General features: G+C 46.4%; 1 protein-coding gene across 7 annotated transcripts in view; it reads left to right on the top strand.

Moving 5' to 3' along the window:
* The window catches only part of MTFR1 (mitochondrial fission regulator 1), a 71,113-nt gene that overhangs the window by 42,046 nt on the left and 10,086 nt on the right, over positions 1–18,981 (top strand). For 5 of the 7 annotated variants that reach the window (XM_063923803.1, XM_063923807.1, XM_063923806.1 and 2 more), the window contains 4 exons: positions 5,075–5,187; positions 5,493–5,731; positions 6,747–7,011; positions 15,784–15,952. In XM_063923803.1, the coding sequence (XP_063779873.1) occupies positions 5,075–5,187; positions 5,493–5,731; positions 6,747–7,011; positions 15,784–15,952 (786 nt within the window). Of the gene's footprint in view, positions 1–5,074; positions 5,188–5,492; positions 5,732–6,746; positions 7,012–7,648; positions 7,704–15,783; positions 15,953–18,981 lie in introns of those variants that run through there. The other 2 variants (XM_063923808.1, XM_063923809.1) reach the window with 2 other exon arrangements.

Genomic DNA, 18,981 nt, shown 5'->3' on the forward strand with positions numbered 1-18,981 from the left:
ACCAGAGGTAAGTCCAGAAAACCTGCAAGCACCAGTTCTCAGGAACAGTCCACTGGTTCTGCTTCCACTAAGGCCTCAGCATGACGATGCCCCCCCCCCCCCGAGGGTATCGAGGTGGGAGCTCGACTGCGTCACCTCAGCCGCGTCTGGGAGAATTCCTGCCAGGATGCCTGGGTCATAGAGCTCGTTTCTCAAGGCTACAAGCTGGAGTTCGACAGTACTTTCTCCCCCCTCCCCCAGCCCCCCACAAACGTTATTTCAAATCAAGCTTACCAACTTTGGAGGATATGCAAGTTACGTTGCAACTGGCTATCCGAAAGTTGGTCCAGTTCCATGTTATTGTTCCAGTACCACTGCCGCAACACGGCAAGGGGTTTTACTCAAACCTATTCGTGGTACAGAAACCGAACTGTTCGGTGTGGCCCATTTTGAATCTGAAGTCTTTGAATCCGTATATAAGGGGGTTCAAGTTCAAAATGTAATCCCTGCGAGCAGGAATTGCGGGCCTGGAAGACCGGGAATTTATGGTCTCCTTGGTATCAAGGACGCCTACCTCCATATTCCGATTTGGCTGCCCCATCAGGCGTACCTACGATTTGCCCTGCTGGACGATCAGTTCCAGGCCCTACCCTTCGGTCTGTCTACAGCCCCTAGGGTATTCACAAAGGTGGTGGCGGAGATGATGTTACAGCTAGGGGTCCAGGGGGTCAATGTGGTCCCTTACCTGGACGATCTTCTGATAAAGGCAAGATCCAGAGAACTTTTGTTGCTCCATATCGACCACACCATCCATCTTCTGTCGGACCACGACGGATGCGAGTCTGAGAGGATGGGTAGCTGTCACCAAAGGGACGCAGTTCCAGGGCAGGTGGTCAACCCACGAAAGCCTCCTTCCAATCAACATTCTGGAACTAAGGGCGATCTACAATGCTCTACTTTAAGCCTCTCCTCTGCTCAAGGATCTCGCAATCCAGATGAAGTCGGACAATGCCACGGCAGTGGCGTACATCAATCGACAAGGATGGACAAGAAGCAGAGCCTGCATGCTAGAGGTGTCAAAGATACTTCTCTGGGCGGAAAGAAATGCAGGAGCCATGTCCGCAATCTTCATTTCAGCGGTGGACAACTGGGAGGCGGACTTTCTGAGTCATCACGATCTCCACCTGGGGGAGTGAGGGCTCCAGCATCTGGTGTTCCAGCAGATCATCGACTGGTGGGGTTGCCCACAAATAGACATGATGGCTTCTCGTCTCAACAAGAAACTTCCCTGGTATTTCTCGCGGACCAGGGACCCTCAGGCGAGTGCAGTGTACGCGCTGTCGTCGCCTTGGCTGTACCAGCTGGTTTACCGGTTTCCTCCGATTCCATTGCTCCTTCAAGTGCTAAAGCGAATCAGGAATCAAGGTGTCCAGGCAATTCTACTTGCCCCGGATTGACCTCGGAGGACGTGGTACGCGGATCTTCTGGACATGTCCGTCCAAGACCCCTGGCCTCTACCACTAAGAAGAGATCTTCTTCAACAAGGACCGTTCGTCTACCCAGACTTACGGCGTCTTCGTTAGATGGCATGGAACATGAGAAGAACATCCTAGCTCTTAAAGGTCTTTCCAAGAAGGTTGTTGCAACCATGGTTCAGGCCAGGAAACACGTGACGTCAAAACATTATCATCACATCTGGAGGCGATATGTCTCTTGGTGCGAGGAACGCATGTATCCGCCTGCTGAATTTCTCTTGGGACGTTTCCTATGTTTCCTGCAGGCTGGTGTGGATAAGGCTTATGTCTGGATTCTATTAAGGCCCAGATTTCAGCCCTCTCCATTTTTTTCCAGAAGAAATTGTCAGCATTGCCAGAAGTTCAGACCTTCTTGCAAGGGGTACTCCACATACAACCACCTTTTGTGCTGCCTAAGGCACTCTGGGATTTGAATATGGTGTTGAACTTTCTATAGTCCTCCTGGTTTGAACCTCTGATGAAGGTAGAAGACAAGTACCTCACGTGGCAGACGGTGATGTTATTGGCCTTGGCTTCTGCTCGACGTGTCTCGGAATTGTGTAAAATTATTGTGTAAAAGTCCGTACTTGGTCTTTTATGAGGGCAGAGCGGAGCTCCGGACTAGACAGCAGTTCCTGCTGAAGATTGTCTCTGCGTTCCACCTGAATCAACCTATTGTGGTCCCGTCCTGTTCTGACGCTTCTGCTCCTCCGGAGACTTTGGATGTTGTGCGTGCTTTGAAGATCTGTGTCAGGCGCACAGCTCAGGTCAGAAAGACGGATTCTTTGTTCGTTCTCTATGATGCGCAGAAAAAGGGTTGTCCTGCTTCAAAGCAGTCTATTGCTCGTTGGATTAGGCTTACTATCCAACAGGCCTATGTGTCGGCAGCCTTACCTGTTCCTAAGTCTCTAAAGGCCCATTCTACAAGATCAGTGGGCTCTTCCTGGGCGGCTGCCCGTGGAGTCTCGACCCTGCAGCTATGCCGAGCTGCTCCCTGGTCGGGGAAGAACACTTTTGTGAAATTATACAAATTTGATACCCTGACCAAAGAGTTTGGGCAGGCGGTGCTGCAGCAGTCTCCGCACGTTCCCGTCCGTTTTGGATGCTTTGGGATGTACCCATCGTACCAGTTCTCACAAATATCCCTTATGGATGCTAGAGAAAATAGGATTTTAATACCTACCAGTAAATCCTTTTCTCGTAGTCCATAAGGGATATTGGGCGCCTGCCTCAGTGTGTTGACTTTTCTGCAGGTTCTTGTGTATTTACCTGTTCAGCTGTTATTGTTACCAGCCGTTGCTGGTTGTTGTATGGTTGTGGTGTGCGGGTGTGTAAATCTCACGACCTTTTGTTATCTTGTTCCTTCTCTCATACAGTATATGTCCTTTCTCCTTCGGGTACGTTCATATATGTCCTTGCTCCTTCGGGCACTGCCTGTGGGAGGGGGCATAGAAGGAAGGAGCCAGCACATCCAGTTGAAGAAATTTAAAGTGCACTGGCTCCTTTGGACCCCGTCTATACCCCCATCGTACTAGTTCTCCCCAATATCCCTTATGGACTACGAGAAAAATTTACCGGTAGGTATAAAAATCCTATTTTTACTGTTGTTGATGTGATGCTCACAATAAAATAACTTGTGTATGTAAAATATGTACATGCTTCTGTGTGACTGTCTGACAGTTGTCCTCTATAATCTCTCTTCAACTGCTACATGTTCCAGCTTCAGAACCGTCATAGGTCAGCGAACATTCTGGAGTTCTGCATGTTTGGAGTCTGTGTTTTCTTGCATGATTACTTTTTATGGCAAGGTTTCACTGACTGACTGACTATATTAATATGTTTAGTCTTTTAAATTATTTAAAACAAAAATAATTTTCTGAATAGACTGAATATACTGAATATTGAGGGGGTCAGAGCTATCTCTCTGGTTACACCAGGAGAAACCAGTGTTTCCAGTGCGATAGAGACCAAGCTTCAGGAAGCAGCATAACAGAACAGTATACAGGTTGAGTCTTCCAGATCTGAAATGCTTGGGACTGGAAGTATTTCAGATTTTTCCATATTTGCACACCGTAATGAAATCTCTTAGGGATGGGACCCAAGTCTAAACACTAATTAAGGGGCATATTCAATTTACCAGGTGCGAGGTTTTGTAGTATTCATTTGGGTGAGATATTTATTTTTATTTTTTGGGTGGGTACTTGTTTGGTTTTTTATTTTTTTTTATTTGAGCACCTACAAGACAGGTCCAATTTTTCCTAAATTTTATGTTTTTAGGAAAAATTGTACGACTTGATTCTGATCCCCTAACACAACATCTCCCCCAATGCCTAATTAATTGAACATTTCCAATTATCTTAATTAGTCCTGAATTGCTCACCTTCTGCAGTGCTGTCCTGCTTTTCTTCTGCTACGACATGCTGAAGTCTTCCTCTGTCTTTTCTAGGACTCTGGTAAAGCTAGGCATACACTATACAATTATCTGGCAGCCCAGCTGTCCAATCTTGCGTGGTTGGAATGAAAATCTGGTAATGTATTGAAACAAATGACAATCGACCATTTGCTCCCATACACTGGTCAGTTATCATTTGCTCACACATTACCGGATTTTCATTCCAACCAGCCAGGTTAGGCAGATGGTCTGCCAGATAATTGTATAGTGTATGCCCTGCTAAGTGTCCCACTTGTGCCTGTGGGTTGAGTAACGCTGGTGACTGGGTGCATGTCAGGGGTGCAATCCCATGCCTTGGCTTTTGGAATATTTAGGATATTGGATTTTTGGATATGGGAGACTCGACCTGTATAACTGTTTCTGCACATATTCTTTGCTGGTGTGCTCTGTTTTACATCCCTGCCTACCTTTAGCTACAGTAGCAGTAGTGTAGCTATAAGACGGCCCCAAAAGCACTGGTTCCCAAACTCTATGCTGAAGCATACTTGCCTACCTGACCCTCTCCATGAGGGAGAAAATGCTCTGTTCCTGGACTTTCCTGGTAATGTATGATTGCCATCACTTGTGGTGAGCTAGGTAATTGATAAGAAAGGTGTTTCACCACAGGTGATGGCAATCATACATTACCAGGAAAGTCCAGGAACAGAGCATTTTCTCCCTCATGGAGAGGGTCAGGTAGGCAAGTTTGTGCTGAAGGCACCCTAACAGTCCAGGTTTTACAGATATCCTGCTCAGCATAGATGGTTTAATCAATGAGGTACTACCTGTGGCCAGTCATGTATATACTTAAAACCTGGACGGTTGAGGTGCCTCGAGGATCGAGTTTGGGAACCTCTGCCCTAATGTCATATCTCTGAAGATTGATGTATTTGTTTCTATTTACTTTTTTTATTTCTGTGCTAGAATTATTACCAGAAATTAATCCTACATCTAATGTACACGTTGTGTGGTGCAAATGACCTTTTAATCCTTTACCTGCATGTTAATGTGAGCCTTGTGATTGTTTCATAAGACACGCTGTACATGCTGCACATACATGGCAGTGCTGTACGCATTGCACAGGAGTACTTTGTGATCTCTTTAGTTCATAAACACTAATAATGAAAATTTCATTCTGAATTTCTTTTAGTTTATCCCATATCCCGTCGCACTGAATGCTAACAATCCAAATGGAGCCGTAGCTTCTTTTGCCGATATTGGCTGGGTTGCTGATGAAGAAGGAGACGTATTTGCAAGACTCCGGTAAGTGTTGGATTAAATAAAATAAAAAAATTAAACATTACAATATTGGGATCTTATTAATTATGTTGGTGCTTTAAATAAATTTCTCCTCTTGTTAACATGGATTTATTTTTCTTTTTACATAAGAGTTGAAGGATAGCCTCAGGTGTTCAATAAAGGGTGGTTATTCGTCCACCCCCTCTGTCTGTCCACTTCAATCTCAGAAGCCCGTCACTTTTGCCTCTGTACCTGCCTTTGTGTGTAGTTGAATTAATTGTCATATGCTCATCACATCAATCTTCACTAACACTGGAACTAACTTGCAGGACACAGCATCCTTTACAGCACAACCTATCAGTAGATGATGTGACACATTTTGACGGTTCCTTAAGGAGACAGGTATCATTGCCGGTCCTGCTGAAGGAGCAGCCAGAGGCCAAACCCCAACCTGCAGCCAATGAAGAAGCTCTGCAAAAGATTAATGCATTGGAAAATGAACTTGCCAGCTTGAGAGCCCAGATAGCCAAAATTGTTATTCTCCAGGAGCAGCAAACTGTAACTGCAGGTATTTCAAAATAAGTTTAGATGCCAAGCATGCTTCTGGATCAGTGAATGCAGATTTCTTAAGGCTAGTGCAGGTACTTGGAGTGCATGGTTATATCTGCCCACGGGAACTTGGTGCTACAGCACCTACAACAGTGTATAAGGGCAATGTTCCTGGCACATTAATGTTTGTTCTGTTCAAAAGTATTCTGGTTCCATGTGTCACCCACTTTAGAGCATCTTTGTATTTGTCTTGGTCTTAGACCATCTTCTGTTTTCTGTAACTTTAGTCAAATATTTTTTCTGTCCAAACTGAATTTATTTTCTCTTTTGTTTCACCAAACTTGTAGGCCTTATTCAATACCATTGTAAGTTCTTGTTTACCCTAGCAGTTTAGGTTGCTTAAAGAAATAGGATCAGCACAGACTGACACCAAGAATAGGATTTGCACTATTTGTATCCCCTCATACAAAGCATAATCCCCGATAAGTGCCAGCATCGTGGGGGAGGAGCGTGCCGCATCGGGGCTAATTGGATACCCCCGATAACTCAGCTGTTTGATGGTTTATTTCTCCTTCGTCCACTGGGGGACATTGGAGATACTGCAGTTAAATTAGTGGAGTGAGGATCCCTAACAATTTCAATATTCAATTTTAACATACTTTTTAATTAATGAAAGTATGTTCAAATTAAAGAAAATATCCATCAGTACGATAAATGTTTTCAAGTGTGCCTGTGCTTTTGTCTTAACATTTGTGACAAAGTTACAGTTGTTGAGTTTAACCTGGTATCTGAAAGTTGTCTCACCTAACCCTAGGTTCAAAATGGGAGGTTATTCTGGATGCCACTCCTATTTCTCCATATTTGGATGACTGAATAGTGCATGATTAGCTTATATAGTGTCTACTTATAGTGGAGAAATCACTGTATGCATTGTCAGTGGAGCGATACCCACTTCACATGCTGGTCTTCTATGGTATTATCATTCTCCTGTTATTCCACAGTTATTTTAATTTTTTGTTTTGTTTATCACATAGGTTCAAGTCCATCATCTTCTCTTGTGCTTGATAGTTCTCCACTTCCTCATGCTGCTGTGCCGCCGCCTCCACCACCTCCACCACTGCCTCCTCCACCTGCTCTTCAGCGAAGCTTCTCCGCAATTGACCTTATTAAAGAGAGGAGAGGAAAGAAAAGCAGCTCAGACATAACTACCATAGATAGTGCACCAAAGAAGACTGAAATGCCAAACATGTTGGATGTCCTCAAAGACATGAACAGAGTAAAGTTACGCTCTGTGAAAAGGTAATTATTGTGTAGTGTATGTGATAGACACAAGAAGGCCACCACCTCCCCCTCCTAATTTCTCCCTCATGATTCAGTTGTCAAATCCGCTAATATTTCAGCATTTGGTATATACTTTGATACACACGTAATACGGCGTATGGTACGTGTGGAATGTGATAAGTATACTGCATGTGCAGACACATTGATCTTACAGGAAAAGGGTGAGAGAAAGAGGACATCATTATGTTAGATGGTGGAAATAATGTGTCAGGAGTGATTACTGTGTCAAACTACAGTAAAACATTCTGGTGCCACATTGCTCAGAAAGCGATCCATTGCGGTTTGTGCAAACTATGGTGCTGTATGACCTAGAATGAGTTTTTGCCTAAGTTTATACTTTCTGTGCCTTGATCATATATTTTAGACTCACGGCATTGCATCCTCTGCAGCAATAAATGCATCATACTGGGGGGACTTGCTACTTTGTAGGTACAGATAGGGATATTGGAGAACAGAGCTTACTCACTCTGTGTCCTTCATTTATAGTCCAAGCAAGCACTCCTAGACCATCCATAACTCTCATGTAGGATCTGGCTCATGTGTAACTTTGGAATCATCCAAACAAATAGTGTTCATTAACTGTTTCCTTCCCAAGCAGTTCAGGCTTCTTATCTCACCGTTGCATCAGTGGCACAGTTCTGGATTCCCAGGTACCGTGTGCTGTGATTTCTGTGGCATCCACATTGTGGTGAACTAGGGCTTGGAATTATGTCTTCTCACAAAGCTTATGAATGTGTCATTGTTGGGATATGGGTTTTGTGTAATTAAATTGTTCAGGGCTGTCCATTCTACTGAATTTAAAATGATAGTATTTGCAGTAAAGGGAAGATTATGGTTATAATGAATTTCCCTAGTTGTCAATAAAGGGAGCTGCCCCTTGTTCTCACGATCCATTAATTTATGTTTTTGATTCATCTTCTCCCCTTTACACCAATGTTGTTACAGTCATTATAGGATTAGGTGTGTTCCTATCCTTTCCTCTCTTCCCTATTCTTGCTGCAGTATATAATAGGATGGAAATTGGGGGACTTCATAAGTGCTCTCTTCTGCCTACCAATAATATGACAAAATTGGACACTTTGCTGTGTTATCTGCAGTATCTGTTTGCTATATGTGTTGGTACATTATAGTACAGCAATCTAGTGTACCGTCTGATACAGCTGCACATTAGTGCTGGCTCTTGGTATTGTCAGGCAGAGGAGAGCTGAAAGTCCTGCACACTCCTGCTATTTCACATCCCAGCCAGCTGAATAATGGGGAGAGGGATGAATGGGGCACAGTCACAGATGTAGCCAAGCTTATCCAGCCTGCGACGCGGCTGCACAGACGCACTTTCCGTAAGTGCGATTTAGTATGCTGAGCCGCGACTAGTCGCACCCACGATTGGCTCCATTAAAGTCTATGGATCAGGGGTGCGAATAAGACGTGCGCATCAGGACAAATGAGTCACAGCCACGGCAAGTCGCAGGCTGGATGAGCGTGTCTACATCTGTATTTCTCTTACGTCCTAGAGGATGCTGGGGACTCCAAAAGGACCATGGGGTATAGACGGGATCCGCAGGAGCTTGGGCACACTGAAAAGACTTAAACTGGATGTGAACTGGCTCCTCCCTCTATGCCCCTCCTCCAGACCCCAGTTAGACTTTGTGCCCAGGACTGACAGGACACTCACTAGGGGAGCTCTCCTGAGTTTCTCTTGAAAAGACTTTTGTTAGGTTTTTTATTTTCAGGGAGACCTGCTGGCTACAGGCTCCCTGCAGCGTGGGAGTGAGGGGAGAGAAGCAGGACCTACTTCTTAGTTTAAAGGCTCTGCTTCTCGGCTACTGGACACCATTAGCTCCAGAGGGTTCCCGGAGCCACGCCGTCACCCCACTCACTGAAGCCAGAAGAAAGAAATCGAGTGAGTATGAGAAGAACAGAAGACTTCAGGACGGCAGAAGACTTCAGTGACCAGGTACAGCGCAGCGGTAACGCTGCACTCCGTGCTCCCACACATTATCAGGAAAGGCACTCACAGGGTGCAGGGCGCTGGGGGGGCGCGCCCTGGGCAGCATGTTACTGAAGTCCGGGGCCGGCAGAAGCCTTTTCGGCACCGTTTCTCAGACCCCCGCCGGCATTTTTACATTTTCAAACTTGGCGGGCTGAAGCGCGCCGGGAAGGGGCGGAGCTTCGTCGCGCGGCTCACAGCGCCATCTTCTCCTCCAACACGCGGCTGAAGGAGACGCTGCCCGGGACCTCCGCAACTCCTCTCACAGTAACGGGGAGCTAATCGGGAGGGGGGGGGGGGGCGCAGTTGTGGTGCATTTTATTGTGGTTAAGCAGCGCTGGTCACATATATCCCTTGAGGGGATATATGGGCGCTGGGGTGTGAGCTGGCATACTCCCTCTGTGTCCTCTGTCTGGGCTTCATTGTGGCCCTGTCCCCTAGCTGAGACATTCTGTGTGTGTCGTTACTACGTGTCGGCATGTCTGAGGCTGAATGTTATTCACCGGAGAAGGTTATTGGGGGAGCGGATGCGGGTCTAGATTTGGGCCTGTCGGCGCAGCCAACACCTGATTTACTCGCATTGCTCAGTACAATTAATACGAATGTGGCTTCTTTATCTAAGAGGTTGGATAAGTCGGAGTCACAGACACAGGTGTGGAAAAAGTCCATGGAGGAGGCTTTGTCTCTGGTGCAGACCCCATCGGGGTCGCAAAAGCGGCCGTTTAATCAAGTGGTAGATACTGATACCGACACGGACTCTGATTCCGACGTCGATTTCACTGAGGCTGCGTTACATCCACGATTAGTTAAGAGTATTCAATACATGATTGTGGCTATAAAAGAGGTTTTACACATTTCTGATGAACCTGCGGTACAGGAAACAAGGATTTGCTTGTTCAAGGGAAAAAAACCTGAGGTGAAGTTTCCCCCCCTCTCATGAAATGAATACTCTTTGTGAGAAAGCTTGGGAGTCGCCGGACAAGAGGTGGCAGATTTCCAAGAGGATTTACATGGCGTATCCTTTCCCCTCTGATGACAGGGAAAAATGGGAGTCGTCTCCAAATGTTGACAAAGCTCTATCTCGTTTGTCTAAGAAAGTGGCGCTTCCGTCTCCTGACGCGGCAGCTCTCAAGGATCCGGCGGATCGCAAGCTGGAGACGTCTCTGAAGTCCATTTTCGCTAATACGGGTGCATTGCTCAGACCTGCTGTGGCGTCGGTATGGGTGAGTAGTGCTATTGCTAAATGGGCTGAGAATTTAGCTAATGATATGGATACACTTGATAAAGATAATGTTCTTTTGACTCTTGGTTATATCAAGGACGCTGCAGATTACCTGAAGGATGCGGCGAGGGATGTTTGTCTCTTGGGATCAAGAGTCAATGCCATGTCAATATCTGCCAGGAGGGCGTTGTGGATACATCAATGGAATGCTGATGCCGACTCCAAGAGGGCTATGGAAGCTTTACCCGTCAAAGGCACTGTCTTGTTTGGGGACGGCTTGGCTGACCTGGTCTCTACCGCTACTGCGGGTAAGTCCTCTTTTCTTCCCTATGTTCCCACACAACAGAAAAAGCCACCACATCAGCAGATGCAGTCCTTTCGTCCCCATAAATACAGGCGAGGAAAAGGTTCGTCCTTCCTCGCTTCAAAGGGTAGAGGAAGGGGAAGGAAGTCTCCTGCCGTGTCAGGCGCCCAGGACCAAAAGTCCTCCCCTGCCTCTACCAAGTCCACCGCATGACGCTGGGGCTTCCCTGGGGGAGTCCGGACCGGTGGGGGGGCCATCTGCGAATCTTCAGTCAGGTCTGGATTCAATCAGACCTGGATCCTTGGGTCCTAGAGATTGTGTCTCAGGGATACAAGCTGGAGTTTCGGGAGGTGCCCCCTCACCGGTTTTTCATTTCGGCCTTACCAGTGTCTCTTCCGGAAAGGGAGGTGGAGCTGGCAGCGATACAAAAATTGTGTCAACAGAGGGTCATTGTTCCCGTTCCCCCGTCCCAACGGGGGGAGGGGTTCTACTCGAGCCTCTTAGTTGTGCCGAAACCGGACGTTTCGGTCAGACCGATTCTGAATCTAAAATCCCTCAATCCATACTTGAAAGTTTTCAAGTTCAAGATGGAATCTCTTCGAGCGGTGATTGCCAGCCTGGAAGGGGGGGGGATTTTATGGCGTCAGTCAACATAAAGGATGCCTACTTACACGTCCCGATATATCCTTCGCATCAGGCCTTCCTCAGGTTTGCGATACAGGATTCTCATTACCAATTTCAGACGTTGCCGTTTGAGCTTTCCACGGCCCCGAGGATTTTCACCAAGGTCATGGCAGAAATGATGGTTCTCCTTCGCAAGCAAGGGGTTACAATTATCCTGTACTTGGACGATCTCCTGATAAAGGCGAGGTCCAGGGAACGGTTACTGAGAAGTGTAAATTTGTCGCTGTCTGTTCTGCGACGGCACGGTTGGGTGCTCAATTTGCCAAAATCTCAGTTGATTCCGACCACTCGGCTGCCTTTTCTGGGCATGATTCTGGACACGGAATTACGGAGAGTATTTCTTCCAGAAGAATAAGCCCTGGAACTGCAGACGATGGTCAGGGAACTTCTGAGGCCAACGAGTGTGTCAATCCATCACTGTACTCTGGTTCTGGGGAAGATGGTTGCGGCGTACAAAGCAATTCCGTTCGGCATGTTTCATGCCCGGGTGTTTCAGTGGGACTTGCTGAGCAAATGGTCCGGGTCTCACCTGCACATGCACAGGAAGATAAGTCTATCTCCCAGAGCCAGAATTTCTCTCCTGTGGTGGCTACAAAGTTCTCACCTCCTAGGGGGACGCCGGTTCGTTATCCAGGATTGGGTACTTCTGACAACAGAAGGCTGGGGCGCAGTCACCCAATGAAGAAACTTCCTGGGGAAATGCTCTCTCCAGGAAGCTTGTCTCCACATAAATGTTCTCGAGTTAAGAGCCATTTACAACGGCCTGCAACAAGCAAGAAGCCGCCTTCAGGGTCGACCTGTCCTGGTACAGTCAGACAACATCACAGCGGTGGCACATATAAACCGTCAAGGCGGAACAAGGAGCAGAGCGGCAATGGCGGAGGCCACAAGAATCCTTCGCTGGGCGGAACAACACGTAAGCGCCCTGCTAGCGGTCTTCCTACCGGGAGTGGACAACTGGGAAGCAGATTTCCTCAGCAGACATGATCTCCATCTGGGAGAGTGGGCTCTTCACCAAGAGGTATTTGCAGAGGTGACAAAGCGTTGGGGAATTCCGTTGATCGACATGATGGCGTCTCGTCTCAACAAAAATCTCCCGAGGTATTGTTCCAGGTCAAGGGACCCCCAAGCCAGTGCAGTGGACGCTCTGGTGTCTCCGTGGGTGTTCCAGTCGGTGTATGTGTTCCCTCCACTTCCTCTCATTCCAAAGGTACTGGGGATCATTCGACGAGCACGGGTTCAGGCGATTCTTGTCGTTCCAGATTGGCCAATAAGGGCCTGGTACCCGGATCTTCAGGAATTACTGGTGGAAGATCCTTGGCTGCTGTTGTTGCAGGGTCCATGCGTGTTTCCAGACTTACCGCGGCTGCGTTTGACGGCATGGAAGTTGAGCGCCAGATCTTAGCTCGTAAAGGTATTCCCGGGGAGGTCATTCCCACTCTCCTTAAGGATAGGAAGGAGGTTACGGCGAAACTTTATCACCGTATTTGGAAAAAGTATGCTTCCTGGTGTGAGTCTAAAATGGCTCCTGCGGAAGATTTTCACTTGGGTCGCTTTCTCCACTTTTTGCAGGCAGGTGTAGATGCAGGCCTGAAATTAGGCTCCATCAGAGTACAGATTTTGGCTTTGTCTATTTTCTTTCCAAAAGAATTAGCTGTCCTCCCAGAGGTGCAGACTTTTGTGAAGGGAGTAATGCATATCAATCCTCCGTTCGTGCCTCCGGTAGCTCCATGGGATCTTGATGTGGTCTTACAGTTTCTTATGTCTTCCTGGTTTGAACCATTGCGTAAGGTTGAGTTTAAATTTCTCACTTGGAAGGTAGTCATGCTGTTGGCGCTGGCGAGTGTCAGAGTTGGCGGCCTTATCTCATAAGAGCCCGTACTTGATTTTTCATTCGGATAGGGCGGAATTGAGGACTCGTCAACAATTTCTGCCGAAGGTGGTTTCTTCATTTCATATTAACCAGCCTATTGTGGTGCCGGTGGCTACGGATGCTGTGGCGGTTCCAAAGTCTCGGGATGTTGTGAGAGCTTTGAAGATCTACGTCGCAAGAACGGCTGTTGCCAGGAACACTGTATGCTGTGTGCTTCCACTGTATGCTGTAACACTGTCCTGTATGCTTCCAACAAGATTGGTCATCCTGCTTCAAAACAGACTATTGCACGCTGGATTTGTAGTACGATTCAGCAGGCTCATTCTTCGGCCGGGCTACCAGTGCCGAAGTCAGTAAAAGCCCATTCTACCAGGAAAGTGGGCTCATCTTGGGCGGCTGCCCGAGGCGTCTCGGCTTTACAGCTTTGCTGAGCAGCTACTTGGTCGGGTTCAACACATTTGCTAAGTTCTATAAGTTTGATACTCTGGCTGATGAGGACCTTGTGTTTGCTCAGTCGGTGCTGCAGAGTCGTCCGCACTCTCCCGCCCGGTCTGGAGCTTTGGTATAAACCCCATGGTCCTTTTGGAGTCCCCAGCATCCTCTAGGACGTAAGAGAAAATAGGATTTTGGTACCTACCGGTAAATCCTTTTCTCCTAGTCCGTAGAGGATGCTGGGCGCCCATCCCAGTGCGGACTGTTACTTGCAGTGTTTTCTTGCTGGTTAACTTAGTTGATACACGGTGGTGTATTTCTCGTTTTCAGCTTATTGCTGTTGTTAATTCATACTTTTAGCTGGTTTACTGTTACTCCGGTTGTACGGTATGTTTGTGGTGTGGTCTGGTATGTTTGTAGCCCTTAGTTTAAACAAAAATCCTTTCCTCGAAATGTCCGTCTCTCCTGGGCACAGTTCCTATAACTGAGGTCTGGAGGAGGGGCATAGAGGGAGGAGCCAGTTCACACCCAGTTTAAGTCTTTTCAGTGTGCCCAAGCTCCTGCGGATCCCATCTATACCCCATGGTCCTTTTGGAGTCCCCAGCATCCTCTACGGACTAGGAGAAAAGTATTTACCGGTAGGTACCAAAATCCTATTATACACCAGTAATTTACTGTATGGTATATATTGTGCTATACACCATAAACCAAGCAATGTGAATGCTGTCATTTTATCAGGCAGAAAGAGCCCATTCTACAATGAAATGATCACTAAACCTAAAATACAAGTTGCTCTGTATACGGGTTCCTAATAACATTAACAAATATATGTAATTGTCTTGGGTGCCTATCAGATTTGTTATTAGGTCGATGATATGTGTAACTCTGATAATAAAGAGCAATAGCTTGCACTAATCTACACAGCAATGTTATGTAAAATGTCTAATATGTTACTTTCAGTCATGGTATGGAGACACCTGTTTGTTACTATTAGTAGCTCTGGTATATAAAGCAACTTGAATTAAATTGAACTTATTTCCTCTGAGCACTTCAGTCTATGCTGAGCCTTGTTGTGTGCTTGCTGCCGCTTTATTCCTGCAGGAATTTCCTCCACCGTATTCTAATAGGATGTGAATCTCTTAAAGGTATCCTCCCCTCCTTCATGATTTTCAGAGGAATGGGAAAAATAACTAGTTGTGAATAGACTGAAGCTATACGTTGCAGAACAGGGTATATGCGTAATGAAACATATTGAAGGTTTCACCGAAGAGCGATAGATACTTATTGGAGGTCAGACGTTGCACTTGTCGGTTGACAGGATGTTTTTTTGTTTGGTATGGTTGTTTTTTTTCTAATACATTAATTGTGGGGAATTACGTAGAGATTTATTGTGAGATGAAGTACAAAAAATAGTGGAGAGACCTAATTGGGGTGACAGACTGTACAAGAGTAACTGCGGTCCTGCAGACAAGCCCTGGAAATTCAGTATGATTGGGAACTGTCATGGTGCAGTTCAAGGTCCTCCAGTAGAATATTCCTTCCTCCGCAGAACATCGGGATGCACCAGCAGCATTGTCTTAGATGGCGTTATCCCATCACAGGCCAGTTGTTAGTTGGGGTCTTTAGTCGTCTGCAAATAAGTATTTTAAGAAACAGGTTTCCTCTTGTGATAATTTTCTGAACAAAGCATTTCATGATTACTAGCACTTTCTCTGCAGTCCAGAAACACAACGCAGGAAAAATACAATCCTTTACTACATAGTTTTAACATGGAAAATTTATATTTTTGTTTTGCATAGTTAATATGGTAAGTTTAATAGATACACATGCTGCATTCAAAGTGGTTTATCCTCCTAAACAGTTCATCAAGCTGCAGTAAGAGAAGTGAGTGCTTGTACTAGTACATGATAAAAGAAGCTATTGTGTCAGGATGTGCACATGTAGCAGTTACATACATCTCTGTACATTCCTGGTAGAGATGTGCGGGTTCGGATTTACTCTGTTCTCATCGATAGAATTAACGCAAGTTTGGATTTATCTGGATTTTTCTTATTGGCTAACTAAAACAGGTGACATCCGAGAGCCAATAAGATGACGTTTTGAGATCTGGGTAAATCCGAACCCGCACAGCTCTAATTCCTGGTGGTGGTTGACACCATTTCTTCACTACTGAATGCATGAGAAGAGTTCTGTGATAAACAATGTTGCATCTGTTTCTCTGTGTACAGGACACCAGACGAGCCAAAATATAAGCCAAGCGACCCGTCAGACCCAGCAGCGCTCATTGCAGAAGCTCTAAGGAAGAAATTTGCTTACAGATTTCGTAGCGACAGCCATGGGGAGTCCGAAAAAAGCCTTCCTAAAGTAGAGCACAAGAAAGTCGCAGAAACCCCATTGGTATGTGTAGGGCCTCTGAAATCACATGAAATTACATACAATTAGAATGAAGCTGTTTCTGTGAAATTAATCTCTGAAATATAAGTTTGAAATGAGATCTATGTGGAATTGATGTTCTAGATCAGCGGTTGGTAACATTTTTATGTTTGGGTGCCATACATTCATTATTACAAGCCAATGGAGTACCACCACCGTCACAACATATAGCTGGGTACTTAGTTTGATAATGCTTCAGAGCTTTGTTCTGTTAGTTGACTGTAAGTGGTACGAACTATGGCAAGTTTCATTGACCAGAGGACCAGACTTCAGTAGGTATGCAGGCCGTGCTTCAGCTCTCTAATGTGGAGAGGTTCTATTTTGCTAAAAAGATCTCCCTGAGGGAAGAAGGTGGAGCTTTAGGTGGGGGCAGGAGAGGAGACTATCCCTGTGGTTGCCACACAAAATATTCTCCAGTGGCACTAGTGCCAAGAGTTGCCTACATCTGTTTCGGATATACTATACAGTATTGTGTCAGTATGCAGACAGGGAAAAGCGTTTGCTTTGTCACAGGCATATTGGTGTCTTTATCTGCCACAGAGAGAGCTGAGATTCTGATGATAAAATACTGAGCAGTCAGTGTTCCAGTTACTTTCTGTGTATTATATGAAAAATATGTTCCCAATAGTGAAATATCAGGATTTTGGTACTTACCGATAAATCCCTTTCTCCGATTCCACAGGGGCCACTGGAGCGTAGTTACAATGGGGAAATAGTAGGCAGTAATTGGGAGCTGGCACTTTAAAAATTCTCACACTGTGGCTAGCTCCTCCCCTACTATCTCCCCTCCAAGCCAGTCTACGTAAAACTGTGCCCGAGGAGAGCTGGAATAAACAAACCGTAAGGTAGAGGAGGTTAATGACGCCCTGTAAACCAGGATAACCTAAACCAAACCTGGAACCGAACCTGACAAAAAAACCAGGCTAGCCTGAACTCAACAAGCAGTCATATGGTGATCTGCAAACAGTTAAGCAAAAAACAAGGAGGAACAGCGCTGGGTGGGCGTCCAGTGGCCCCTGTGGAATCGGAGAAAGGGATTTATCGGTAAGTACCAAAATCCTGATTTCTCCTTCATCCACTAGGGGCCACTGGAGCGTAGTTACAATGGGGACGTCCCAGAGCTCCCAAAACGGGTGGGAGAGCGCTGAGAGTCCTGTAAAACCACTCGGCCAAACTGTGATGCAGAGGCTGCGAAAGTGTCAAACTTGTAGAATTTGACAAAACGAATGTCAGTCCGACCAAGTAGTCACCCGACAAAGTATTCATGGAGACCCCACGGGCAGCTGCCCACGAAGGTCCCACAACGCGCGTAAAGTGCGCTGAAAAGGAAAACGGAGGCTCCCGAGCAACCGCCAAGAAGACTGTCTGATTGTCAGATGTATCCAACAGCCCAGCATATGCTGGGACCCCGGCTATTTAGTACGGGAGCATCGTACAGAACAAAGAGGAAAAACACTTTGTTGAATAGCCTAAGACCTCTGTAGAGAGAGTCGGCGAGCCCTGACAACATTCAAAGAGGACTGAAATACACTAGTGTCAGATTTATATGAAAAACGTACATCCCCTCTGGAAGGAACGACCGCTGAGGCCGAAGCTCAGCCGGGGGAGTTGTCAATAGAGTACTCTCTGAAAGAGAGGCCGAACTTACGGCCGCCAGGCAAATCTCTTTTGGAAGAAAACCGAAAAAGGAAGAGACCCAAAATTCAGGTCAATGTGTTTTGAAGCGCAGCCGAGCAAAACCTCCCAGACAAACCCAAGATGACGGCTGAATGGTAACTGAAAGAAGGGGAAAACCCCTTTTTATCCTTATTAAGTTCCTTAAAGTTTTTGCAAAAGTGGCAAAAGCGAGAAGAGGTAACAGACTTCTGAAATTGGGGCCCAGTAGGCCTAACCGAACTAGGGAACTCCTCCCTTCTGAGGTCTCGTGAACAGTCACACGGTTAAACGAAACCAGTGTAAGATGAACAAAGAAAAGGACCCTGTTGAAGTAGACAGTCCAGTCGAGGTACTGACAACAGGTGTAGCTGTATCTTCAAGTCATGCGAGGCCCAACCAGAGCCACGGAGAGGACTAGCACGCATATTCCCTTCCTGTGTTATCGACCGTGAGGTAGAAATAGAAAAGGAGGCAGGATAGAATAACCCGAAACTCCCAGGAACCCTGAGGTCATCCTCGGCTATTGCCGCCAGAGCTCACGTCCGAGAGTAGGAAAGGGTTAAAGAGTCAGTCAGAACGCCCTGAGGTCGATCCGAAATCTCCGCCCATAGCGGACCAGCTGACCAAACTCCGGGGAATGTTCCCTCACTCGGGAGTCTGACCTGGTGGCTTGACCTGGAAAGAAGATTGTTGTCCCCCGCTCAGAGGGGAATGTAGGCGACCACTCATTGCGTCGCAGCTTGACTGAAGAAATAGAGTACCTGGTACCGAGGAAGGAAAAATCCCCCGACGGACCCTGTTGAGAAAACGTTTATGAGGAGCATAAATTGGATCTGTGTCGAACCAGAAGCTAATGGATCCTCCGGATCTTCAGAAGCCCCTAATGTACAGAGTGGGATAGTAGCAGTAGATTGTCCCATTAGGGAACCAACGTCACCTCCTGCCCTTGAAAAAGAGTTATTCTGTGATCTTCCTGAACCCTGTGGGAGCGGAAGAGAGACCGAAAGGAAAGGACTGACAGTGAAAATAAGAATCCTATAATGCGAATCTGAGAAAAGCCCGATAAGGAAACCAGCGGAAATCAGTAAACAGGCATCTCTGAAGACAAGGGACACGTAAAACTCCCTTTTTTGTTCAAACTAGCAATCACAGACTGAAAGGATTCTAAGGCCAGAATAGGCCTGGCCGAGCCAACTGGCTTCGGAACGTGAAAAGAAAACCAAGGCCTGAGAACTGTCCCGATTCAAATGATATGTGAAAAACAGGGAACACCCTCCTTTGCGATTAGAAGCATATAGAGCGCCGCCTGCATTATGACTCGTCATTGTAAAGCGGCC

This window comes from Pseudophryne corroboree, chromosome 5 (genome assembly GCF_028390025.1).
Source record: "Pseudophryne corroboree isolate aPseCor3 chromosome 5, aPseCor3.hap2, whole genome shotgun sequence".
Taxonomy (NCBI): domain Eukaryota; kingdom Metazoa; phylum Chordata; class Amphibia; order Anura; family Myobatrachidae; genus Pseudophryne; species Pseudophryne corroboree.